Source organism: Lampris incognitus, chromosome 13 (assembly GCF_029633865.1).
Source record: "Lampris incognitus isolate fLamInc1 chromosome 13, fLamInc1.hap2, whole genome shotgun sequence".
Taxonomy (NCBI): Eukaryota; Metazoa; Chordata; class Actinopteri; order Lampriformes; family Lampridae; genus Lampris; species Lampris incognitus.
Window position 1 is genome coordinate 48,675,730 of NC_079223.1, and position 27,704 is coordinate 48,703,433.

General features: G+C 45.4%; 1 protein-coding gene across 1 annotated transcript in view; it reads right to left on the bottom strand.

The window, feature by feature from the left end:
- Positions 1-27,704, bottom strand: part of birc6 (baculoviral IAP repeat containing 6) — a 274,230-nt gene that overhangs the window by 230,420 nt on the left and 16,106 nt on the right. Inside the window, exons 3-11 of the mRNA XM_056291274.1 lie at positions 26,597-26,734; positions 17,874-18,067; positions 15,227-15,338; positions 13,793-13,875; positions 12,272-12,497; positions 10,340-10,509; positions 9,326-9,384; positions 7,456-9,102; positions 3,477-3,626 (exon numbers count right to left, since the gene is read on the bottom strand). Of these exons, the coding sequence (XP_056147249.1) occupies positions 3,477-3,626; positions 7,456-9,102; positions 9,326-9,384; positions 10,340-10,509; positions 12,272-12,497; positions 13,793-13,875; positions 15,227-15,338; positions 17,874-18,067; positions 26,597-26,734 (2,779 nt within the window). The remainder of the gene's footprint in view (positions 1-3,476; positions 3,627-7,455; positions 9,103-9,325; positions 9,385-10,339; positions 10,510-12,271; positions 12,498-13,792; positions 13,876-15,226; positions 15,339-17,873; positions 18,068-26,596; positions 26,735-27,704) is intronic.

Below are 27,704 nucleotides of genomic sequence, written 5' to 3' on the forward strand. Positions count from 1 at the left end.
CCTCGTTCCCCACACCACACCCCACACACACACACGAACAACCGCCCACCCGCTACAACTCCCTCCCACCACTGCAAATGACATGCTCGCGAACCCCTCACTCATTAACTTACACACACTCTCTCACACACACACACACACATCAGTAATAAACAAACATAAGGCCACAGCGGACCAGAGCACAAGTGCCGGCCTCAGCGGACCAGAATAAACCGCAGCAGCTATGCAACATGATACAAAAAAAGGCTCAAAAAAACGCACAATGTCCTAATTTATTTGTACACGAAGTCCATCCTCCGATCCTTCTTTGTAAATTCTGCGATGACTTTGTCACAAAAGCTGTCAGATGTCTTCATTCTGTGCAGCATTCTTCTTTCAATCGACATCATTGCCAGGCCAGTCAAACGCCGCTGTCCCACAACATTGCGTTGGTAGGTCTTGATCCTTTTTGATGCCGGAAACATTCTTTCTACCGACGCAATGGTAGACGGCACAGTTAAAAACAATTCGCACATTCTGAATAGTTGGACCATGCCATCACAAGGGCCATTTGAGCGCATGAAAGACGTCAAGTCGGAGACATTTCTCTTTGCCAGTTGAGGTGATGCATACAATACTTTCAGTTCGCTGCGCGAAAGGACGTCATCGAAAAACTGTGCATATGTTTCAAAGAGTTAAGTGTGCTCTCTGGAAAGATCTGCTCATACAACTGAAATTTAGAAAAGTCCAATAGCCCAAGAAACTCATCTTCTCCAGAGATGAAAGCCGCTTCTACATTTGGAAATCAATAGCGTCCAACACTTTGAAATTAAGATCTCCATAAGCAGCCTTTTGTCAGGAGAATCTCCTCTGCTCCTCTTAGCTGGGTTCTCCTGCTCCTTTACCTGTGCAAAAACAAGGCCTAACTCTTCTCGCTGTCTTTGCAACTGCTCTGATGTTCTCTTCATTTCATTTGTCTCACACAATACCTAATGTCCAAACTCTTTGTTTGTAGGATACTGAAAAGCACGTTGGTGTGAGAAAAAACATCAGAAAAAAGCTCCGGGAGAAACTGGAATTTGGGATCTTGGAAATATTGCAAAAATCCCCCTGCTGAAAGAATGGATGTGTCGTCCCAGTCCAACGGGTTATTTCTTATGTCACTGAAAAGTTCAATTAATGAATCGCGGTTCTCTTTTGCGGTGTTCACTAATTGCAACGTATAATTCCACCTTGTTGGAGCAGCTCTGGGAATCGTCTCCTAACAATGTCATCAAGAGCCTTGGTGCGCTTCGCAGAAGTGGCAAAAAATGAGCGTAGTCCATTTAAAGTTGAAAAAAATTCTTAGTCTTTGATAGTGCTGCACGCTTGTGACAGCACTAAGTTAAGAACGTGCACACAACAACGCACAAAACTAGCACAAGGGTATCGGTCCCTAACCTTGGCCTGCAAGCCATTCAGGTGGCCAGACATGACAGCCCCATCATATGTTTAACCGACAAGCTTGTGGCCACATTCCATTTCAGCTATGGTGGCAAAAACATGCTCCACTAAGGCAGTGCTGTTCAGTCAGCACTGACGTCTGAAAACCCCGCAAATCTCTCTTCCACCACCCCTCTTTGGTAACGTACCTCCAGACTGCAGATAGCTGGGTGAAGTTGGACACATTGGTGGTTTCATAAGTTAGTATCGCCACAAAGCTTGTGTCTTTGATTTCAGATGTTATTTCATTCAGCAGCACATTCTCCACAGACTCCATCATATCACTCCCCACAGACTCCATCACATCATCTTGGATGTGGCTTGACATACCAGAAAAGACGCTGCACGGCTCCAAATGATGGGCTAGCCTCTCATCATATTTCTGGAGTAGGTTGACAAGCTCAATATAATGACCACGATTGTCCGATCCTTCCCCCTCCGAGTGTCCCCGGAACGCCTGCTCCTGGGTTCCGAGGTACACACCAATGTCCACCAGTTTCTTCAACACGTCCGTTTTTTAACACGCTCGTGATGTTGCTCTGTGGCTTCGCACATCCTCATTCAACTGATGATCGATTCGTGTGTTGCCAAATGTGTGAAGTTTTACTAGACAATGTGTGTGTGCAGGTGCACGCTCGTGTTTTGTCATTGCTGTATGAGACTGTTTAAATTGCCATAACCTGCCGTGGTCCAGGCTGTGCATTCTGTAGGAAAAAGGAGACATGGCCAACAGAATAGTTTGCCAACCTTTGGGCAGCCAGCTAGCCATGTATGTTTTTCGTATGTGGTAGCTTGAAAGTGATGGACAAAATTCTTCCGTTGATTTTGTGATGCCAAGTTCAGGAGTTGGACGTCCTCCTGCAATAATAATCTTTTTCTCTTCAAAAGTCCTCCGAGAAAACGGGACAGAACGTAACGATTCTATAATGCACAAGTTGTCGCTCATATTGACAAGCACTGAAACGTATGGCGGTGAGCTAACTGAGCAAGACAGACAAGTGCCAACTTACAGTAACTAGCTCGCTAGATGGTAGTGTTGCGCATGTGTGTTTCCGGATGAGCTCGTTCACAGCCAGCTTTTCGGCCCACCACACTCCCACGCTCACAAGATACTTTCATATACCACGAATACAACTGGGAGTCACAGAGCGCATGCGCAAAGTAAGCTGAACGCTTGGCAGCTTTGCCGTGAGCAGGATAGATGTGGCAGAATGCGGTAATGCAAGTCGAAAAACCAGACTGCGGGGGGCATGAGAGGGTCAGAGCCATCCGAGGATACTCGACCTGATAATGATGACATACCACAAACACCCTGACATGGTCTCTCAACAACAACTGCACCCTCAAGAGGGCACAGCAGTAACTATTTTCTGAGGTGTCTCAAGAGTTGTGGTATGAGCACCAAAACTCTTATGAACTTCTATGGCAGTACCATGGAGAGGGTCTTGACAGGCTGTATCACAGTGTGATTTGGCAACCTGACTGCTCAGGACTGCAGACTGCTGCAAACGACTGACAACAGCAAAAATCACTGGCATGGAGCTACCACAACTTCATAATTAATATTTACACCACACACTAGAAAAGAAAACCCAACACATCATTAAGGACACCAGCTCCTGTTCTGTTCTCACTCCTTCCACCTAGAAAACGCTACCGGAGCATCAAATCACACACTACCCTTCTCCATAGTAGTTTCTTTCCACAGGGAGTCAGGCACCCATATGCACCTTATATAGTCACGTTATTGTGTAATGTATATTGTGTAGCACATAATTTATGAATTTGCTGTGTACATAAGTATTTTTTGGGATGTGTCCCTGTGTTCCTTGTCCTTGTGTCCTTGTGTTAAGGCAGAGAGAGCCAGATCACAAGCATTTCATTGTATTCTAAATACATATGACAGTAAAGTTGAGCTTGAACTTAATTGTGGACTATAAATGTCAGATGTGCACCTCGCTGCATGTGAAGAGATATCAACTGTGTTGCACTGTTTGTGTTTTCAGCCCTCCTACCTGTGATCCCAGGGCTAGAGGGGTTCGAAGAGGGCTTGGCTCCCTCCAGTAGCTGTTCAGCCCCTTTTGAAAGGGGGCCATCCACAAACATGTCGCCGTCATCGATATCATCACAAACGCCTCCAATTTGAAGGAAATGAAGTTCTCCACCTTCAAAGGTCAGCAAACAGGAAATAGAAAGGATGTCAGCATTATTTTCAGAATGTTAGTATCAGGGAAGCCCTCCCAGTTAAATCCATGACATATCAACGGTACCTCAGTGATATATTATTCACACTGAACTACCAATAAAACCATTTCTGTTCAATGTAGTTTAGAAAATTTTGATGTTGAGCACCGAGGTCATGAACTAAAACAGCCAGAACTCCTTGAACCTATGTGACAGTTGTTAAGTGCTCCTTCTACTCATGTCATGCTGGAAACAAAACTGGCAGACGGGCTAAAATGGACAGTGTCTAAATATCTGGCGAGGCGAGCGTGAGAGCCCAGACAGTAGAATTTCACAGTCCACAAAGGAGGACTACATCTACATGACATTTTCTCCCCAACTGTACTTGGGCAATTACCCCACTCTTCCGAGCCATCCTGGTCTCTGCTCCACCCCCTCTGCTGATCCGGGGAGGGCTGCAGACTACCACATGCCTCCTCTGATACATGTGGAGTCACCAGCTGCTTCTTTTCACCTGACAGTGAGGAGTTTCACCAGGGGGACATAGCGCGTGAGAGGATCACGCTATTCCCCCCAGTTCCCCCTCCCCCCTCGAACAGGCACCCCGACTGACCCAGGAGGCACTAATGCAGTGACCAGGACACACACCCACATCCAACTTCCCACCCGCAGACATGGCCAATTGTGTCTGTAGGGACGCCTGACCAAGCCAGAGGCAACACGGGGATTTGAACCAGTGATCCCTGTGTTGGTAGGCAACGGAATAGAATGCCACACTACCCGCACGCCCTTGTATTTTTCTGTTCATTTTATGCCACTATTATAGTATAAGCATAATCATAGTTTAATATACACACAGCTTATGAAGAAGAAGATACACTCATTTTTAAATGTGTGGTATTAGCGCTTTTGACCGCCATCTTTTTGCTGAAAATCCAACAAATGGCCTCCTCCAAGTTATTGGGCTCTCCTTTTTCAATTGGCTTAAAACCAACATGTCGCCACAGCGCTGCTGTGGGGTTCGGCTCAGCAACTACATCCATGATGTTGATGTCAACACATGCTCGTCCAATATTGTAGAATATTATATATAGAATATTGTAGAATATTATATATAGAATATTGTAGAATAAGCATCTCCAGATAAACAGTTTGTTGGTGCTAATTCACCACTCATGTGCAGGGGCGTAACAAGATGACGTCATTAAAAGAGCACCAGTCAAACAACAGACGGAGGAAAACGAGGTGGAAGTAGTGATGAAAAGTGACATGTCTGTTACATTTCATCCTGCTGCTTTTATGCAAATGAATGGAAACAATTCTGACCATTATGCAGAATGATGGCGGTCAGCTTAAATAATCGTCATCAGGTGATTATGTGATAATTATTATGTAATAATTATGATAGCCCTACAGACAAACAGAATTGAAAGACACATTTTAAGAGTGAAGATTTGTGCCTGTACTTTGTCAGTGTAAACTAGGGTTTCTGCTCTACGGTACAGACAATGGAGCCAATAAAAAAATAAAATCTCAGTTCGTCTGTAGACAGAATTTGCTTGACATTTTAATTATGACTCTTAAATTACACAAGATTCTTCAAACTAATTAGCAATTAAGAAGGTGGAAAACTCAAAGGAAATCAAATATTGAGACGCACCAAGATGCTTTACTCGTTTTAGAATCAGATCATCGTTTTCAGAAGGAAAAAAAAAATGCTGATTTTTCCTAGAGTCCCTCCTCTATTAGACATCCCCTGTGACCCGTGAGGTCTCACATCCAGAATCTGTGATGTGATACTCCTTTAACATGTTTCACTTCAGCGTGTGAATACCGGGACTCAGCGAGGAACACGGTCACATCAACACGAATTTTATCAATGCCTCGGAGCACTGCTGTGCTGTGCCTGGATCAGTTTCCCAGGATTCTGAGTCACGGACCCTTTCACACCAAAGGCAACGCCAGTAAAAACCCGGTATAAAATATACACTCACATTAATGATCATGGCCATTTGTACCAACAAGCCTAACTGCACCCGTTTATAGCCCTGCGGAGGGAGGCAACTTGCATGGTTCTGGATCAGCGTTAAATAAAAGGACCCCAAATCCTTCGCTCCTTTACTGGACCAGACAGGAAGCCGTTCTGTTAGCTTAGAATGCACCAGGCCCACCAAAGATATCCATATTGTGACTGATTTGACAGTCATTTTTTTGGGGGGGGGGGTCCCCCTTTTTCTCCCCAATTGCATCCGACCAATCACCCCACTCTTCCGAGCTGTCCCAGTTGCTGCTCCACCCCCTCTGCTGATCCGGGGAAGGCTGCAGACTACCACATGCCTCCTCTGATACATGTGGAGTCGCCAGCCTCTTGTTTTCACCTGACAGTGAGGAGTTTCACCAGGGGAACATAGCGTGTGGGAGGATCACGTTATTCCCCCAACAGGCGCCCCGACTGACCAGAGGAGGCACTAGTGCAGCGACCAGGACACATACCCACATCCGGCTTCCCACCCGCAGACACGGCCGATTGTATCTGTAGGGGTGCCTGACCAAGCTGGAGGTAATACGGGGATTCGAACCGGCGATCCCAGTATTGGTAGGCAATGGAACAGACCAGTACGCCGCCCCAATTTGACAGTCCTTTAAAAGGATAAAATACACAATTAGGGGAACAATGCCAAACTGTACTTACTTGCGGATCGCTGACCTAAATTTAATAACTGAAGCTTATTGTTTTTTATATTTGTTGTGTATCAGGTGACTTGTGGATATTCAAGCTAATTATCTTTTTTCTGCCCTTGGGTCCGACACAGCAGCAGATGAGACAACTGGCGTATGCTACCAATACAAGGTATGTACCTATACACATACACAAAAACTCTGTTCCATAACCTTCAAATACATCTGTTACACTTTATTGGCCCCATTTCTAACATGACCCCTTTGTTTACCACAACCGGCTTTCAAAGTTTAAAAAAACATGGAAATTATAAAAACCTTAAAAATTACTTTCATTGCAGTCTGAACAATGGTCCTAAAAAGTAACTAGTCCTCTAGATACCAACACTGGAACCAGATATCCAGTTAATGCCAGGCTAAGATGGAGTATCAGTACTGGGGATTTTACCCATGACAAAAATCCAGTAACATGTCAAAACGAAAAGCAAAACTGCTTGATTTACTCCATTTTTGGCACATCAATTTCTTTAATAGTGAAAAAAAACTAGTACTGTCTCAATTATTTTTCCAACTAACCCCAAACTAACTGCCAAAGTGTACACTGTCTGGCAATAGTAATGGATCGGATCAGTACTCGGTATCAACCAATACTTAAGAGAGTCGTACTCCTTCCTAATTGTTAGGCAGCAAAAAATGGAATATCGGTGCATCTCTACGGAATTTTCAGTTTTTATGGTAAAATACAGACCCTAGACAGAATTCGTCTCATAGGGCCTGTACTTTGCTTTTAAAAGGTCACCCATTTTGTGTGCATGTGATTTGTCATTTCTGACAAATCACATGCACACAGCACTTCTGACATGGATCTTGAGGCTTTCAGTTGGAAAAGGTAGAAATAATAAGTCTCACCAGTTACCAATCATAAACTAAATACCACAGTCTATTACTTACAAACAGATGGGTAACAATTTACAAATTTAATCCAAAAACTCTTAATTTATCACATTCTTGATGAAGCAAAACAGATACCTAATCAGCCCACAAAGAAAAATAATAACTGACATGTCTGTGAAAGGGATAAACCCTTAAAATAGCCACCTTTCTTTGCCCACGTATCCAAACTGTACTCACCTTTTGTGCAGGCACACAGGCGGTCAGTCCCAGAACAATAGGTGACTGAGACAAATGGGTCTATTTCTTCTGCTGAGCCCTCTTTCTTGGGTGGTTCCACCTTGGCAAGGACTTCCAAAGTGGACAAGTCCAGGATCATGATGTACCCAGCCTGCGTGGTCACCACCAAATGGCCCAGGCCTGCCACATCCATCCGTTTGCACTCTTTGGGGCTGGAGGTAGTGGTGGAAAGACCGGTGATATTAGTGCTGGTGGTTGCTCCACAAGTGCTGCTGGTAACAGATCCAGAGGACCCTGCAGGGCCAGCCCCAAAGCCAGAACAACCATTTTTTGGGCCAGGTGGGATGGCCTCCTCAGGGGCCTCCTCACTATCATCCTCCCTGCCATCCAGCACATCTGGAGGAAGCAATATCAGAGAGGTAATGGCATCGCGTGGGTCATGAATGTGCTGCACCTTAACAGGTTCCTTATCTAAGGTGACAATGCGAGTGGAGTAATTGAGCTTGTAGAGAGCCAGATAGCCCCCTCCACTCCCACCACCCAGAGACATTTGCTGCTGTTGGTCAGCTCTGGGTAGAATGAGGGGTGTTTGGATGGGTGAGCCCCCTGGATGGTGAGCCTCCACCCCGTTGGACATCGTGAGGGTTGTGTCGCCTGTGCGCAGGCTGTGAAGGGCTGAGTGCAGGCGATTAAGGTTGTTGAGAGCCTCTACTTGATTTATGGCGCTTAGACTCTCAAAACCACATGGCTGCAGCCCCACCAGAAGATGTACACCATCCCAGCAGGGTGTGATAGAGTCCACATATAAATTCTCCTCTTCAAGCTGTTTAGGCAGCCTCAAGCATTGCACAAGGGCTCCAGGCCGAGGTGGCGTGGAGACACTGGCTGTACCCAGTGTGCCCCACTTGTCCACATGACTGTCCAGGCATGCCAAGTTCGCTGTCGCATCAGCAAACTGCTGGATATAGGTAATGGGAGGGTCCTGAAGAAGCAGTTGCTCATGTGTATCAAACTCCATCTCAATGATCTGTGGCACAGTGAAGCCCTCCTCATGGAGCCCTTTACTCATGAGATTGTTCATTTGGGTGAACATCTTCCCTGACGACTTGTCATCGACTTCCTTGATACTGTACAGCAGCAGCACAGGCATAGTTCTGTGAATGGCCTGCAGGGCAGAGGGGAATGGAGGAAGGGGTCCTGCTTGGTTGGGTAAGCCCAGCTCCTGAGCAGACGGTGGGGGGTTACAGGTCTCCGTCTCCATAGGGCCTTGGTCTTGTAGAGGCCCATTATTGGAGAGCTGAGCACCTTGAGTCCTACGAGAACCATCTGCGGTCCTGCAACCCGATGCAGGGGCTGGGGGACCAGCCAGGGGGGAGGTTGCTGCTGAGCAGTAGTTAAGCAGTCCACCAGCCAGCAGGCAAGGAAAGGGAATGTTGTGGTGGTCAGTGACTTTGTCCTTGGCCTTGTCCTGACTGTGAGCCTTGACCTGGGCAAGCGAAGGATTGGCCCCCAACTCTTCCAGGTCTTTGACAGTGTCCTCCAGCACGCTTGCCACCACCTCCCACTGGAGCTTCTCTGGCTGCTGCAGTACACTCAGCGCCGTCACTCCTAAGCTCACCTCCAAGTTTTCTCGCTGTGATGGCTGGCCTACAAGCAGGAGCCAAGAGTAAAAAGAAAGTTATGGGAAAGGAATTTCAGTTCAGCCAACACATTCAAGGACCTTACCTCAGTGTTACCTGCAACCAAGTTGGCTATCATTAACAAATAAAAAGCATGGCCAGAATTCATTTTATATTTTGAGACAGTTTGTTAAATTCTTAGTTTAAAAATTCCCAGCAAATCTTAAAAAAGCAAGATTAAGTCATCATACCTATTACTGACTCTGATCTGGAATGTTCTTCACTGTCCGAGTCCTCCAACTGGTCATCACTAGAGCAAAAGAAAAGGCACAACTAACTGTCAAACATTTAAAGGTATACTACATAAGATTGACAATAATAAAAACCTTAAGTATTGGAATCAATTAAAAGACAGACTGATTCCATCCTTCTCCCGCCTCTCTACAAACAGCACCGTGTATATGCCTGTCAGAAAGTGAGTGGAGAACATTCATTGAATAAACTAGCGACTGGAAAAGTAGACACACTTTACAGAGTGGGGGGAGGGGGTATCCTTCTACCCTTAACTGGTAGTATATCAACTTTGAGGAGGTAGGTCTTGCCTATACTGATTATTTCCACTGCGACTTGGGTAGCAACCAACAGACAACTCATGTTCATATCAGCCAGCTGGAGAGCTATTCTTTGGCAGTGTAACAGGTGCCAAGTAGCTAGCCAGTTAGCAGTGCACTGGTAAGTGGGCATCAGCAGTGATGACACTCCCTTGAAGACAATTCATCAGCCCAAACCCTCATGCTATCAAAGCCCTTGCTATGTTCAAGACCATTTGAAAAGCACACCAGGGATTTTTTGATCTGAGGAGGAGCCTTCAGCCATTCTTGTTACTTGCTCTTCTACTCTGTTGAACTGGATGAACTTGAACTCTTGTAAAGGGGAGTTGGTGCTCTATAGGATCGAGCTTCGGAGGAGTAGTTAATTTACCGTCCGACAGCCCAAAATAAGACAGCTGAATAGACCACAATAAGAACCCAAATAGGGATTGAATCTGACAGAGGTTCACCCCACAAACATCAAATTACATCCACAAGGTTAACTGAGCTGAAAATCTTACTTCATGTACCTTAACTAAAACACAAAACTACAACGCTTGCTTGTATTTGTTGGTGAGAGACTGCCTGTGTTGCAGGAATGTGAACTCACTCATGTTTAGTGTATAGATGTGTGTACAAATGTGTGTGTATATGTGTCAGTGTGTCCACATTAACCTGTCTCCCTCCAACTTGGGGAGGTCAGAGCAGGTGGAAGACTCCTCCAGCCAGGCCAGGGTTGGTCTTCGGGACTCTGTAAGAGTCTGCTGGCTCTGCTCACTGTCACACAGGATCAGCTGCCGCAAGATTGCTGGATCATACGGGTTGATTTCAAACTTCAAGTGCACCTAATCAGCATCAGAAAGAAATGGACACATTTGTTAATACATAAGGAATCTGTCTTCAGATGCAAAACTGCATAGCTGCATCAATTCAGAATAAGCACAGACTGCCCCCACCCACCCAGTTCACAGTCAGTGTTTCAACTCTGACCCTCTGGCTAGCACGACAGGGCAATGTGCACCGAAACCACCAGACAGGAAAAGTTTTTCCCCACAGGCAGGCCCTCTCTCTCATGAACACTTAACAGCTTGGTGCAATAATGGACAGTTATTATGTAAATAACATTTTTTAAACAGCCCCATCTTAGTCAAGATGTCTCACCAACATATCTACAATGTGCACTAACTCTTTAAACAAGACGTGCAGCACAACGTTTGTGCAATACAAACACACAATTGTAAATACATATTCAACTGTTGTATAGTGGTTACAATTGTTGCTGTTATTATTGTGGTTTTAACTATATTATATTAGAGGGACAGCTCAGATTGGACGGTTTGGAGACAAAGCAAGAGAGGCAAGACTGAAATGGTTTGGACATGTGTGGAGGAGATGCTGGGTATATTGGAGAAGGATGCTGAATATGGAGCTGCCAGGGAAGAGGAAAAGAAGTAGGCCAAAGAGGAGGTTATGGATGTGGTGAGGGAAGAAAAGTAGGTGGCTGGTGTGACAGAGAAAGATGCGGAGGACAGCAAGAGATGGAAACGGATGATCCGCTGTGGCGACCCCTAACGGGAACAGCCGAAAGTAGTAATAGTAGGAGTAGTAGTAGCAGATTGTTGTGGTTGTAACATAGGTATATAATATAGTATGTAGTTGTGAGGTGGATGGTAGGTGAACATATAGTGTATACTTCTGGTACATAAGATAATATAGTGTAATATAGCGGGAGTATATAGCATTGTTTATGGGCATGATGCGTTGTGGAGTCGTGATATGGTATAGTGTATGGACAATATAGTATATAAGCAATATGGTATATGTGGCCATAGGTTGTTGATTATGCAACCATAACTCTGTATAGTAGCGACGTACCTGTTGTGCACACATGCTTGCCTCCTATGTCCTATTGTTGTTCCATTTATTTTTCCTGTTCTTTTTTTAAAAATTTTGTTTTGTCTTTTTGTTTTTTTTTCTTTTGTGTGAGTCTGCAAGTGCTAGAAGGTGTTGTGAACCGGAGTCAAATTCCTCATGTGCATATAGGCACACTTGGCCAATAAAGCTGATTCTGATTGTGAATTGTAAAAGGACAATGTCATATTCTGTTTAGAGAACTATGAATAGAAGATGTGTGTATTTATTTTCAAGCACAATTTCAGCTGCAAGGGGCGACAGCGGTCATGCATCGTATGATCTGAATACATTTTCAAGTTAAAGCAGATTATACACATGTAATGAGCAGCCATAAAAACAGTGAAAACATACTCAATAGACTGACCTTCATGGGAGGAAGGATATTACATTTAGTTAGATGGATGAGAATCGTTTTCAGTGACTCATATTCCATTTACTTCATACAACTTGCATGAAAAACAAATTGTAGGGAATAGAGTCAAGCCATTTTATTTATACTGTTTTTTTCCCCCAGAAGTGTGTGTGTGGGGGGGGCTTATCTGCACACACACTCCTGTATAGGTCAGTATCTGGATGTTCAGGTATAGATCTTAAGGTATTAGGTCGTTTGGATGATCAATTCTATGAAAATCATTTTTGTAAATAGTCATTTATAAGCAGGTCTTGTGAAGATGAAGAGAACTGAAATCTGACCTTCATCATCTTGGATACATCCCAGATGCAGATCTTGCCCCTCTTGGTGGCGGCAGCGAGAAAATGAGGGCAGCTACCGAAGCCGTAGCAGGCAATCTTGTCCGAGCCATCAGGGCTGCTGGGGAACTGGGCGGGGCTGGTGGCCAAGGTCACAGACAACGGCACGTTCTGTGTGTGCTCGCCTTTCACAAATGGACAGTTAGGAGAATGCCGTTCATGTTCGGACCTAGGGAAGAGGGAGAAGAGTTACGCAGGTCTGTCTGGAACACAGCGCTGCACTGGAAAGATGTCTGATATACAGATGTGCATCTCATTCACTGATGCGTTACTGCAGCTATCCTTTACATCCAGCATTAACACGTGGCTTGTATCTGTGACTGGGATCTTCATGTTATTTAGGTGAACTGTTTTTTTTTTATCTGACATTGAAAAGCAGCATGCATGTTATGATCAGCTTTCACTTTCCCAAGTCTTGCCTGGAACGTCACATCACCTCAAAATGCTGAATTTTTTTCAGATTGACAGGAAAGGCCTCATTACTCTCATTTCCCCGTTCCTGGGTGTCCAGGTAATTCATCTGACAGGTATGGTACCATCCAAGCTGCCTGATGCCTGTGTGATTTCCACCATTTTTTCCGGGTGCAAAAGTGATTTTTTATCTACAAAGCTGCAGTATGTGGATCGGAGAGGCACTGCATTTACACCTTCCTGTGAACACTTCCAGAACTGGTTTGGGTGACTGCATCTTGGGTGTATTCACACTTGAGTTAAATTTATTTTTTTCTAGACGTCCAGGTGGCGTAGTGGTCTATTCCATTGCCTACCAACACGGGGATCGCTGGTTCAAATCCCCGTGTTACCTCCGGCTTGGTCGGGTGTCCCCCGTGCCTGCGGGTAGGAAGCCGAATGTGGGTATGCGTCCTGGTCGCTGCACTAGTGCTTCCTCTGGTTGGTTGGGGCACCTGTTCAGGGGGGAGGGGGAACTGGGGGGAATAGCATGATCCTCCTACGCGCTACATCCCCCTGGTGAAACTCCTCACTGTCAGGTGAAAAGAAGTGGCTGGTGACTCCACATGTATAGGAGGAGGCATGTGGTAGTCTGCAGCCCTCCTCGGATTGGCAGAGGGGGTGGAGCAGCGACCGGGACACCTCAGAAGAGTGGGGCAATCGGCCAAAAATACAATTGGGGAGAAAAAAAGGGGCGGGGGGGAGAATCTCGACATAAATTGCAGTCCATACAAGAAAGGGTTTATTTATATATATATATATATATATATATATATAAATATAAATAAAAGGAGAGCAGTCTCCTGAGCTTTGATATAGGAATGGTTGTCACGGTGTACAGCAAATCAAAAGCTAAGCAACATGTCGCCACAAAAATCCTGTTTTGCTTTAATCGTTACTGTTGTCTCAACACTTGAAGCCATTTTCACCGAGGTTTTCTTAGTTTAGGTCCATAAAGGAAACTTTTTCACACGGAAAACAAAAAACAGGCAGAACTAACACAACAGCGCTCACCATGGCTCATCGGTGGGCTCCCAGCAGACGAGGCAGACGCTGCAGGTGAAGCACATGGCTCTGTCATCACCTGTGGAGGCAGGCTGCAGCACACAGGACGGCAGAGAGCAAAACATGTTGAATAGGAAACAGTTACCTGTTGTCATTCTGAATAATGCATATGAACCCCATGTTGAAAATATAGACCAGTGGCGGCCAGCCAGTACAGTGTGCTGGGGCGCCGCCACTTCAAGACCAAGAGATGAAAATCTACTTAAACACGATAAATATAAATAAGTTAGTTGTATAATGCAAATAATGATGAAATAAAAGTGTTTTCAGTCTGTGAACGTCTGTCAGCAGCCATTAAATATTGATTCAAATGGTATTTGGTTGATTTCTGTCTGAATACATATACTTCCTGGGTGAGGGGCACCAGCCAAACGATACCTTATCTATGTCCTCAAACTTGCGGCAAGCAGGTGACCTGAGGCTGCTGTTTGATTGGTTTCTTCAGATTTTCCAGGGGGCGCAGTTCTGTGCACCCCAGACATGCCCATTTTTATTGGCAGTGATTTGGTATTGTTTTAATGTTTTTTGATCTAATGCGATTGCACGATTCTCGTGGCTGTCAATCATGTTCACACCCATCACGACGCCTCGTCTCGACTGTCAATCATCCACCGAGCCCTGATAAAATCTATAGGCCACATTGTCCTTCTTAATAACTCTGTGACTGTGGCCATTAAAGCAGCTGTCAGGTGTGCTGCGCCAAGGTAAAATTGCACCCCCCCTCCCTAAAATCTTTTAGCACCAGCCACCACTGATATATAAACTGCAGTTAGGAAATTACAGAACATTAAAAGAATTATTATGGATCACCATCATCCAAACAACAGACTGTTTCAGCTGCTGCAGTCAGGCAGATGCCTTCGTGGCCACAAGACCAGCACAGAGACTCAGAAGGAGTTTCTTCCCCTTGGCCATAAGGACATTAAATAAAGTTTCTGGACTCCCGCTTTATGATCTCAACATAATTCTGCTGTACCTGACATATCACCGTGTCCACACACTCTGCTGATCCATCTCTATTACATTACAGTCATTTAGCCGACGCTTTTATCCAAAGCGACTGGGTGCATTTAAGTGCATTTAACGTAGGAAATCAGAACTACTAGTCATCAGAGGTCATAAGTGCATCTAAACTACTCGTCATCAGTGCATCTAAACAAGCATCTAAGAGCAAAACCAGTGCTAAAGTAAAAGTGCAAGAAAGAGATTTTTTTTTTAATGAGTGAATACAGTAAGTGCTAAGAACAAGTAACAGGGTAGTAGTTCTCGAAGAGGTGAGTTTTCAACCTGCGCCGAAAGATGGGCAGCGACTCCCATCTCTATCTGCCTCACAAATACTGTTCCTGAGCACAAGGACAGAGGGACTCGGTTCTCACAGCCTACCTGGTGGTAAAATCCAGCTTGTGCCATGGGGTCAGGCTGAGCCCACCTGTAACCTGCATGGGGCCACGATGTGAACGTCTCCCTCCGGTTGGCTTCACTGTACATCAATGACCTGAGGACAGCAGGGAAGAGGTTTAAGTTCATTCAGAGTTTGTTTGTTGCTGTGTGTGTGTGTGTGTGTGCGCATCCCATGGCTGGATGCTTTTACCTCATCGTGTGCATCTTTACCAACAGCACCGAAACGCTGGTGCATGGCTGAAGTACTTTGAGAACAACGCCATTTCAGTTTTACACAGGCAACAAAACATTTTTTTTTTTAAGAAATCTGAGACTTAAGACGTTTTTGCCTTGGGGTCACCAACTCGATACAACTCCATCCCGGAAAATTCCTTATACCGAGCAACAGGACACAAGACAAGTTCATCATACCACCACACGCGTTAAAGACAGCCAGAATTTATTCTATTTTTATTACTTTATTGATTCCCGTGGGGAAATTCTTCCTCTGCATTTAACCTTTACTAGCTGTGTAGCTAGGAACAGTGGCCATCTGCCGTGCAGCGCCCAGAGACCAACTCCGTTGGTCTTGCCATGCCTCGGTCAGGAGTGTTAACCCTAACATGCATGTCTTTTTGATGGTGGGGGAACCAGAGGACCTGGAGAAAACCCACGCAGACACGGGGAGGACATGCAAACTCCACACAGAAAGGACCTGGGATGACCCCCCAAGGTTGGACAACCCCTGGGTTCGAACCTAGGACCTTCTTGCTGTGAGGCGACAGCGCTAACCACTGCGCCACCGTGCCACAAATGGTATATACCATAATGACAGAGAAAAAGAGACAATGACCTGCACTTGGGCAGGCAACCATGTAGCCCAATACATAAACGATCATCTGAATTACTGCTATGACCAGTAAAAACCACCACCGATGGTTTCAGTAGCAGAAAGTACATGCGCCGTTATAATGGAACGCCACATCATCACGGTATAAATGTGTGGCAATATAAGAGCGCAGCACAAATTCAGTGCTGACCACAGCATTCACCATTCAGTCTTCCAAGCTGTCAGAAAAATCTCCCACACTGAATTTTTTTGGATTCCAGGAGATGCTGGTCACATCCAGGACTCTCTCAACTCTTCTTGATAAACAGGATCCCTACTTTGCTCTAGAATTTCTGAACGAAGCTTCAGTTACACAGTCAGAGTCTGTGTTCGCAGCTGCCACTGCCGTGATTTTGTGAACGCTGCATACACACTCAACCAAGCAACCGCTGAGCTGGACGCCACTGCTATCATGTAGGAATGAAAGACAAATGGGTTGAGGCCACGAAGTGAGCTACAAAGTAAGCATGCTCAATACAACTGTGACTTGCATTTAATTGTAGTTCAAAGAAAAGTGCATAATACATCAAACATGATGTATCGACACACTGATATGCCAATTAATGCATTCAATTGACCTAGTCACTTTTTCTTTTCTTTTCTTGCCCCCTTTTTCTCCCCAATTGGATCCAGCCAATTACCCTACTCTTCCGAGCTGTTCCGGTTGCTGCTCCACCCCCTCTGCCGATCCGGGAAGGGCTGCAGACTACCGCATGACTCCTCTGATACACATGGAGTCACCAGCCACCTCTTTTCACCTGACAGTGAGGAGTTTCACCAGGGGGACGTAGCATGTGGGAGGATCACGCCCTCCCTCTCCCCCACACAGTCGCCCCGACCAACCAGAGGAGGTGTTACTGCAGCAACCAGGACACATAGCCACATCCGGCTTCCCACCCGCAGACACAGCCAATTGTGTCTGTAGGGATGCCCGATCAAGCTGGAGGTAACACAGGGATTCAAACCAGCGATACCTGTGTTGGTAGGCAACAGAATAGGTAGGCAACAGAACTGTGTGATTTTGTAACTGTGCTGCCTATCTTGGCCAGGTCTCCCTTGAAAAAGGTTTGTAATCTCAACGGGATCCTCCTGGTTAATTAAAATAAATAAATAAATAAATAGACTGCTATGCCACCCGGACGCCCTCGTCAAATGTTGTTGATGAAGAACAGCAGCCGTACTGGACAGTTACATCTACTCTTTCACATTGTGATTTGTGGTCAGTTCATTTTGGTGCACTATTGTGTGCATTCACTCATTTACATAAGTGATGAAATATGAACATCAAAATGATAATGTGTTCTTTTTCTAACAACAGATCTGCAGCTTTGTGCTACTACCCTTTGCCATAGGAAAACTGCCCCCCTTTACAAGCCTGCTGTGCAGAGTTTGAAGTATCCATCGTGCTGACTTTCAAGTTCATTTACAAGTCTATGACCCATTATTAGAGTGTAGCATTACACATAAGTAATACTTGAAATGTGACTATGGGTTGCAATTCTGGCTTAGGGCACTGTGTGCATTATGTAAGGGAGTTTTGGTACTAAATCAAAAGTTTAACTCACCCATAACTCCATTTTGTAACCCCCCCCCCCACTAGCACAAACAAGTAATCACAAAGCATTAGTCCTGATCGCGTAGAACCAGGCTATGATATGACGCTTTCTGCAGTATGATTCAACCTAACTTTTCCTCTAAAACGGGAAAGGGGGGGGGGGGGGGAGTCTTCTATTTTAGCAAGGGCATTTGATTCCAACTTACCTATCTACAGAGCGCCCAGGGCCGACCCCCAGCTCGGGCCTGGCACTGGACAAGAGGTAGGAGAGCCTGTCCATGATAGAGGAGGCCACAGACAGTGCAGCCACGTTCTGGTTGATCTTCTTCAGTTCGTTGACTATGGCGCTGGCCACCAGCTTCAGCACATGGTGGGGCAGGTGAAAGGTCACTGTTGCCCACTGGTGGAAGAGCAAATGGGGGAGGGGGGAGAGAGAGAGAGAGAGAGAAAGGCTTAATTTCGAGTTGAAAACCTAGAAGAGTGCACTCAGTAGAGCGCAGACCCCCGCCAGGCGTATCTCCCCTTCTCTGGTGCTCGGACGTTTTTCGCATACCGGGAGAAGGGAAATTATGGAGGCACTGCCTGCAGATCTCCCTTCTCCGGTGATCACACTTGGGTGAAATACCAGCGCAGTAGTTTAGCACTCAACTGTAATGTAAAACAGTCTTTTCAAAGATTGTGAATAACTGCAACCATGAGAGGTCCTGGATCATACAGTCATAACTGTTCACAAACATTACAAAAAACTAAAATCACCAAAAAAAAAAATTATTCGGCTGACATGCCCAGTAGTATGCAAGACTAGCAGCGGACAGATAAAAAAGAAAAACCCAGTTTTTCTGTCCATTCATTCTAAGACTTTTGCGCAGTGCTCCAGTCGATTGAACGAGAAGTATGAAAATAAAGTTTTTCGTATGCAGCACCCCAGCTAAAAAATCTACCTGATAAAAAGGTTTTGCCTGTCAGTCTGTGGATGTGCAGCCTCCTAGGCGGACCCTCGCACGAATGCGACCAAGTCTAATATGAACTTTAACTTTTCAAAAAGACAAGGTTTGCTAATGCGGCCGTTTTACTCCGATCCTGACCCCGTCTTTATTTTCATTGTAAGATAAAGCTGGGTAACCACTTACACTCGCACGAGTCACTTCGACAGCCGACTCAGATCAGGCAGCCACAAGAATATGAAAGCGCTCCGAGTGGCTGCTCCAGCTAGAAAAGCTCTATTTAATGCAATCCATCCATCCACTTCCTGTCTTGACTGCAACCTAGAGGAAGTTCATTTATAACTTTTGCATTTATTTTTTTTTTGGTCAAATTTCTTTTAATAACTTCTGATCATGTCGCTGCCACATCCAAGTCAACTGTAGATACCTGTCATTTATGTGCATGGCTGACTTAGATCAGGCAGCGACAGAGCAGTGCTGGTCAAGCGAGCTAGAGAGTGAATGGAGAGAGGGAGCGGTGAGGGCGACAACAAACATTTTTCGAAGGTTTTGAATCACTACAACCAGGACAGGTTCTTCAGCATACAGTCATAACTGTGTATAAAACAATGTAGGCTGGTGGGACCAGTAGTTTGCAAGATTAGACACACACACACACACACACACACACACACACACACACACACACACACACACACACACACACACACACATTCACAGCTAGGGACAATTATAGTATGTCTGATTCACCTGACCTACATGTCTTTGGACTGTGGGAGGAAACCCACGCAGACACAGAGACAACATGAAAACTCCACACAGAGGACGACCCGGGACGACCCCCAAGGTTGGACTACCCCGGGGCTCGACCCCAGGACCTTCTTGCTGTGAGGTGACCGCGCTAACCACTGCACCACCGTGCTGCTCGCAAAGTAAACCCAATAACTGGAACTCAAACAACTCACGGTAGCACTACGCAGCAGAGCAGAATCACCCTGAGCAGTTAACAGGGGTTTGATGTCGGGCCGTGACGATAACCACGCGACCCCGGTCTGGTGATGCCTACCACAGGGTTGAGCTCATTACTGCATTCACCGCAATGTTTTGTTGTACTTATTCATTTATTATTGTGTCCTACTAGAGTGCATGTGGTTTGTGATATGAATATAAACAATAATCAATGTTTAGTTATGATCATCGACGGTCTTCCATCGTATGTTCAAGGGCTTCTGGAGAAACAGAACTTATCAGCTGCTCGTCACTTCAGCTTAGCAAGCGAGGGGGTGGGACCCTCCATTAAACACACTGGGGGTTTCTTTTGTGTGTCTGATTATTATGAGTACTTGTAATAGTGCAGATAACGTTCAGTTGATTATATACACACACAATACACGGACATAAAAGACAGATGCATAAGGTAAATGGCTGGGAGTTAGAGTTTAATGGCAGGTGCTAACAGTGACCGCTGCTTCTCTCATGTGGCGATGCCCACACCGTTGACACGAGCCACCGGGCATTATTCCATTCAACAATGGCGACAAATCTAGTTCCATCCATCCATCCATTATCCAAGCCACTTATCCTGCTCTCAGGGTCGCGGGGATGCTGGAGCTTACCCCAGCAGTCAATGGGCAGCAGGCGGGGAGACACCCTGGACAGGCCGCCAGGCCATCACAGGGTGACACAAATACACACTAGTTCCAAAACCAAATATTACGTTGCCCATTAGGGCACATTTTGGCTTTGAGCCAGATGTCAAGGGGCAGCCAGCGAATTTAGATGAGGCAATATGCCACATTTGTGGAAAAAAATATTAATTTTCAAAGGAAGGTGGGGTTAACCGCCAAACCCTGTGGAGATATGTCGTTTATTAACCACAGTAAGAAAAAATCCATACCGTCACAGCCCTAGTGTGACATACAGTACACACACAGAAATGCATCTGACATGCGTACAAGTATAACAATGTACAACCAAACACCTTGAGGCAGCAGCGACCTCAGCCCAGCGTGTTCTCTCCACCCACTGGCCCAATGTGTGCACCCTTCAGCTTCTCCCACAGTTCAGACACAACATTCATGTGTGCACCCTTCAGCTTCTTCCACAGTTCAGACACAACATTCATGTGTGCACCCTTCAGCTTCTTCCACAGTTCAGACACAACATTCATGTGTGCATCCTTCAGCTTCTTCCACAGTTCAGACACAACATTCATGTGTGCACCCTTCAGCTTCTTCCACAGTTCAGACACAACATTCATGTGTGCACCCTTCAGCTTCTTCCACAGTTCAGACACAACATTCATGTGTGCATCCTTCAGCTTCTTCCACAGTTCAGACACAACATTCATGTGTGCATCCTTCAGCTTCTTCCACAGTTCAGACACAACATTCATGTGTGCACCCTTCAGCTTTTTCCACAGTTCAGACACAACATTCATGTGTGCACCCTTCAGCTTCTTCCACAGTTCAGACACAACATTCATGCATGCACCCTTCAGCTTCTTACACAGTTCAGACACAACATTCATGTGTGCATCCTTCAGCTTCTTACACAGTTCAGACACAACATTCATGTGTGCACCCTTCAGCTTCTTCCACAGTTCAGACACAACATTCATGTGTGCACCCTTCAGCTTCTTCCACAGTTCAGACACAACATTCATGTGTGCACCCTTCAGCTTCTTCCACAGTTCAGACACAACATTCATGTGTGCATCCTTCAGCTTCTTCCACAGTTCAGACACAACATTCATGTGTGCACCCTTCAGCTTTTTCCACAGTTCAGACACAACATTCATGTGTGCACCCTTCAGCTTCTTCCACAGTTCAGACACAACATTCATGCGTGCACCCTTCAGCTTCTTACACAGTTCAGACACAACATTCATGTGTGCATCCTTCAGCTTCTTACACAGTTCAGACACAACATTCATGTGTGCACCCTTCAGCTTCTTCCACAGTTCAGACACAACATTCATGTGTACATCCTTCAGCTTCTTCCACAGCTCAGACACAACATTCATGTGTACATCCTGCAGCTTCTTCCACAGCTCAGACACAACATTCATGTGTACATCCTTCAGCTTCTTCCACAGCTCAGACACAACATTCATGTGTGCATCCTTCAGCTTCTTCCACAGCTCAGACACAACATTCATGTGTACATCCTTCAGCTTCTTCCACAGCTCAGACACAACATTCATGTGTGCATCCTTCAGCTTCTTCCACAGTTCAGACACAACATTCATGTGTGCACCCTTCAGCTTCTTCCACAGTTCAGACACAACATTCATGTGGGCATCCTTCAGCTTCTTGACACACCAGGCCAATGTCAGGCCGTCGGTGACCCTAGTTTTTGCGGTGTGTCCCGCACCGTCGACACTAGTCGGACCCCCGTCGGTAGCTTTTCGGCTGATTCGGCATGTTGAATGGGCAGAGCCCGTCGGTGAGAGAGATCACTCTGATTGGCTGTTCAGCTTAGTGAATCAGTGCAGAACGTACATGCTAGCTGGCCGTCAGCTGGAGTCTTTGCAGTGTGTTCAAGTGCTGCTTTTTGGCCCAGATGACAGGCGACGCAACAGTCGGCCTTCGTCGCCGCTAGTTGGTTTGGCGTGTCTGGGCCCTATGAGGGAAATCCATCCCCCCAGACTCTAGTGAACTGTTGCCAATGAGGGGGGTGGGGCAAAGAGATAATGGTTGTACAGTGAGTGAGGATGGTAGACTTTTGGTAGAAAAACGAGTAAAAAGAAAAGACAGTAGAAGAGTGGCAGCTGTCTCTGCCTTTTTCTGTCTTGGAGAAAGCCGTAAGAGCAAATGAAATGAAACTCAGCCCTTCCTGTTTAACAGTGTAGTCAATGAAGGAACTGACCTGGTTCTCAACTTTCCAAGGCCAAAAGGCTAAAACTATGTAAATCGATGTGTATACAGTGGGACATGCGGGGGGCAGAAATACCAGTTTGAATTTGGTTAAAATTAATTGAGTGTGTTACTGAACCAATTGCACTCTATGGCAGTGAGGTGTGGGGTCCACTTACAAAACAAGACTTTACTCAATGGGATAAACACCCCACTGACACCCTGCATGCAGAGGTCTGTAAGATCCTCCTACATGTCCAGAGGAAAGCTACAAACAATGCATGCAGGGCAGAATTAGTCCAATACCCACCAATACTAAAAATACAAACAAGAGCAATGAACTTTTGGACACATCTAAAACTAAGTGACCCCCCTCTCGTATCATCACCATGTGTTACGTCATGCCAATAAAGCTATTGGAATTTGAATTTGAGAGAGAGCGAGAGGGACAGAGAGAGACAAAGGGACAGGAACAGACAGACAGACAGACAGACAGAGACAAAGAGACAGAGGGGGGGAGACAGACAGACAGAGAAAGAGAGAGACAGACAGACAGACAGAGAGAGGGAGAGAGAGAGAACATTTCTCTACAGATGTGTGTTAAAAGTTCTGGGTTATGATAAAGTGATGCTGAGTTTCTACGATGTTCTTGACATCATAGAAACTTGAAAAAGACTATCAACATTTCCTTGTAGAATATGTGTTAGAAGATTAAAAACGCTCTGTGATTTTTGTTTTCATTAGCAAACATTCACAGCCAGTCACATTAGTCTGTGAATTAGTCTGTCATTTGCAGCCTTAATGAACAGCATCATCAACCATGGCCAGGAAAGGGGCGACTCCCAGGGTAAACAGATCCATCATCAAGGCAGCTGTCACAGCTGGTTCTGGAGTCTCCAAGGGGCGATGGAAGAAACAGGCAGAGCAGAAAAATTAACAGTTTTGGAAACTGGGTAGCAATGAGAGCCATTTGCTGCAGCATCAACTGCTCCAGCTGGTGGCCCGTATGGGAAAGCAATGAGGAGTATCCTCCCTTCAGCTCCTCGCCAACCTGCTCCATACTAAGCATGATACATGTAAGCTCTGCAGGAGATCACAGGACACAAAATGAGGGAACTCCTTGCAGTGTGGTTTGGGGTCTCCAGGTAGACAAAGAGTTAGAAAAGCCCCAGGCCCACACTGAAGGGCTTAACATCTCTCATTCCTCTCTGAGTTGTTGTACCACATCCATAGGCTGTCAGGGTGGACGCCTGCTATCAGGACAGGAGCACCGTTTGTTACCCTCACCCAGCTGCAGCTATTAATATGCCGATGAGGTCTGCAGAGTTTGCTCTGTGTGCCGCAGACTGCAGTCAGGGCTCAAATCTCAGCACTGCTGCTGCGGAGCAGGGTTGCACTTGTGCACGATGCTGGAGTAAGGGAAGTGTCGGTCTCCCTCTCCTTCTCTCTCGACTCACACAAAGACTCACACTTTGAAAAAGATTGTAAGGGTTTTCCAAAGGAAACTACAAAGCCAATCACGTCATGTTGAATATCTATGAGCATCAAAAATGCCAACAAACAGACACCGTTAACAAATCCACCATCACCACCTCGCAGCAAAAAAGCTCATTTTACTCCCTACTGACTTTTGCTGTGCTCCAGGCGAGACAGTTAACAAGACATCAACAAATCCTCTGGTCACTGGAGATACTACGCCAGCCAGTAAAAATCACTTCAGTCATGAGGGGTGACAGCAGCCTGGCCCTTTACAGGGAACAGTGGCTGCTTTACCACCTTCTAAAGCATGCCACCGACAGTATGAGGAGGTGACTGCACAACATGCCACTGGGCACCAAACTGTCATCTGCAGCCTGAAGAAGGCAAAAAGCTGCAATAGCATCAGTGCAAACTAGGGCTGGACAATAACACAATATCATCGATTAGCTTCTTTCTGTGGTAGTGTATCAGGATAACATTCAGGTATTGTCGTAGTGTCATACACAGTTTTGTTGTCAAAATTAATGAAAACGAGTGAAACATTTGAGTAGTTTTGAGTTAGTTTTGGTTTGATATTATACTTTATACTACCAAACAGCTCAATGTTATGAACTTTATTTGGATTCTTGAATATTTATGCATATGTAGGCAAATACTGTGATAGTTTTTAGTTCCCTAAAAACAATATCACAGTAAACAATATCCCTATTGTAATTATACATATATATCCCGCATCACCCTGCACCAGTACAGACCCTGGTGATATGGCAGGTCTTGAATCGCTGAAGGGAACCTGTTATGTATGGTATTGGACAGTTGAAAGGGTTTGCACTTGTACATGCAAGAATTTCCTCCACGTTTTTTTTTTTTAACTGTGGTCTGAGAAACAGAGCCATACCCTAAGGGGTATGCCCTAATATGCCATGTCCCCATAAGGGAGTCCGAGAGCATTCTCCTCCGGGGAGAATTTTTTTTACAACTAGGGCTGTCACAATTATTACATAATCGTCTGATCGCCATTATTTGAGCTGACCGCCATCATTTTGCATAATGGTCAGAATCATTTCCATTCATTTGTATAAAAACAGCAGGATGAAACTAACAGAAATGTCATGTTTTATCACTACTTCACCTCGTTTTCCTCCATCTGTCGCTTGACTGTCGCTCTTTTAATGATGTCATCTTGTGGCGCCCCTGCACGAGTGGTGAATCAGCACTAACAAACTGTTTATCTTGAGACACTTATTCTCTAATATTCTATATATAACAATCCAAAGGTATTTCACGGATATATACCAAGTCCAGTTGCACTCGATTCAATTCCTTTGGATAACCATGACCTGGATGAATGAGAACATTCACAGATCTATATAATAATATTCGATATCTTATGTGCTATAATATTCTATATATAATATTCTATAATATTCTATTAATATTGGACGAGCATGTATTGACATCAACATCATGGACGTAGTTGCAGAGCCGAACACCACAGCAGCGCTGTGGGCACATGTTGGTTGTTAAGCCAGATGAAAAAGGAGAGGCCAATAACTTGGAGGAGGCCATTTGTTGGATTTGCAGCAAAAAGGTGGTGGTCAAAAGCACTAATTTAAAAACCATCTATAGATCCACCACCCACCCCAATTCACCGACTGCAATTATCATAAAAATTATTGTAAAACTTTTTATAAAAACAATTATTCAACTGGGACGGCTCAGAAAACAGGGTAATTGGCCAAGTAAAATCGGGGAGAAAAAGAGGGTAAGCCCCCCCCCCCAAAAAAGACAATTAAATCGGTAATCGTGATTATTTGTATGACAATTAATCGTCAGATGAAATGTCATGATCGTGACAGCCCTGTTTACAACACAACTGTTAAGTAATGTATTTTTGCTGATGTTCCCTCGATTCACAGGTGTCCTGTGCAAGACACACCTGTAACAGCTGGGATTGGACAGTCAGTGGGTTCTACTTGTGCGCTCCAGCATACACAGGAAACAGTGGTGTGTGAGCATAGTAATAGATTGGAGAATTTTCAAGTGGGCGCCAGCTCATTTGCCATTGCACATCAATGGCATGTGACTGTTCCGACAGCATAAAACACCTTCCTTGTGTCCACATGATCTGTCTGGATAGCTAGTTACTACAGGAAGACACACATGGATGTAATCACAATGAGAAGACATGAGGTACTGATAGTGCTACCTGGGATGATCCTTTTATTAAGCTCTTTTGAAGCAGGGTTGCTGCCATGCTCACAAGTTATGCAGAAAAGGGTTGTTCCTCAAGGGCTGCGTTGCACAACTTGAAACATGTTTTACAAGTAAGAATTTTGCACCCATTAGAATCGAGTGGAAGTGTATGAGGCAGATAAAAGTATCCTGACAGGTAACCATCTGGAGCAGTTTCAGTTTGGTTGCTCGGGGTACTAAAAACCCAATGCTTGCATTTCTTCATAAAAACCAAACATCTACAACAGTAACAAATAGTTCTGTTTCTAGGACTTAGCCCACCGAGAGCACATTTTATGACACATTCCCTCGATTCACAGGCCATGTCGGGTTTGCAGAACTCCCGATATTGTTCCTAAACCAAGTTAACAGTAAAATGGTGCGCTCATCATCAGAAAGGTGTCTCCAACTCACCTTGGCCACTTTGTGGTTAGCTGCTGTCTCGTGCGAGGTATTCTTCAAGCCTTCTTTGAGCTGAGAGATGAAAAGGTCATAACCCTCTGTATTGGACACGTCAATCTTCTCTTGACATGCAGACAGCAACTGCTGGGCCTGGACACACAGACACACAACGACAGGCACAGTGACCAAAACGCAACTAAAAATGTCTTAAGAGCTTTGGTGGATAAAGGTTTGCCAGCCTTTAGTTGTGGACTAAAAACAAAACAATCATCATCATCAGCTGAATCAGTGGTTTGAATCAGTCACAAATCAGACTGGACAGGTAGAGCCACGGAGCCAACATGGTTGAATCACACATCACTTTCAGCACAAGCCATGTATACCTAAAAAAAATAATGATGAAATACAATAATAACGGGGTGTCCGGGTAGCGCGGCAGTCTATTCTGTTGCCTACCAACACAGGGATCGCTGGTTCAGATCCCCGTGTTACCTCCGGCTTGGTCGGGCGTCCCTACAGACATAATTCGCCGTGTCTGCGGGTGGGAAGCCAAATGTGGGTACGTGTCCTGGTCACTGCACTACCGCCTCCTCTGGTCGGTTGGGGCGCCTGTTCAGGGGGGAGGGGGAACTGGGGGGGAATAGCGTGATCCTCTTACGCACTACGTCCCCCTGGTGAAACTCCTCACTGTCAGGTGAAAAGAAGCGGCTGGTGACTCCACATGTATGGGAGGAGGCATGTGGTAGTCTGCAGCCCTCCCCGGGTCAGCAGAGGGGGTGGATCAGCAACTGGGACAGCTCGGAAGACTGGGGTAATTGGCCAAGCACAATAGGGGAGAAAAAGGGTTGAAACCCCCCCCGCCCCAAAATAAAATAAAATAATAACAGTATTTCACACACAGACTTTAGTTGGGTGGGCCGCCCGGGTTTATTAACGACCACCAAATTATATTTGGTGACCCATTTCAGCTTTTTTATTTTTTTTGATCGATCCGAAAGAACGATGCCATCCACGATCCATCAACTAGTTGACATCTCCCCTTGCTCTACCCCTCCGTACCTGTTCATTCTATCGCAGGAAGGGTCTACTGACAACCTCGCAAATGCTCTGCAGAGAAACA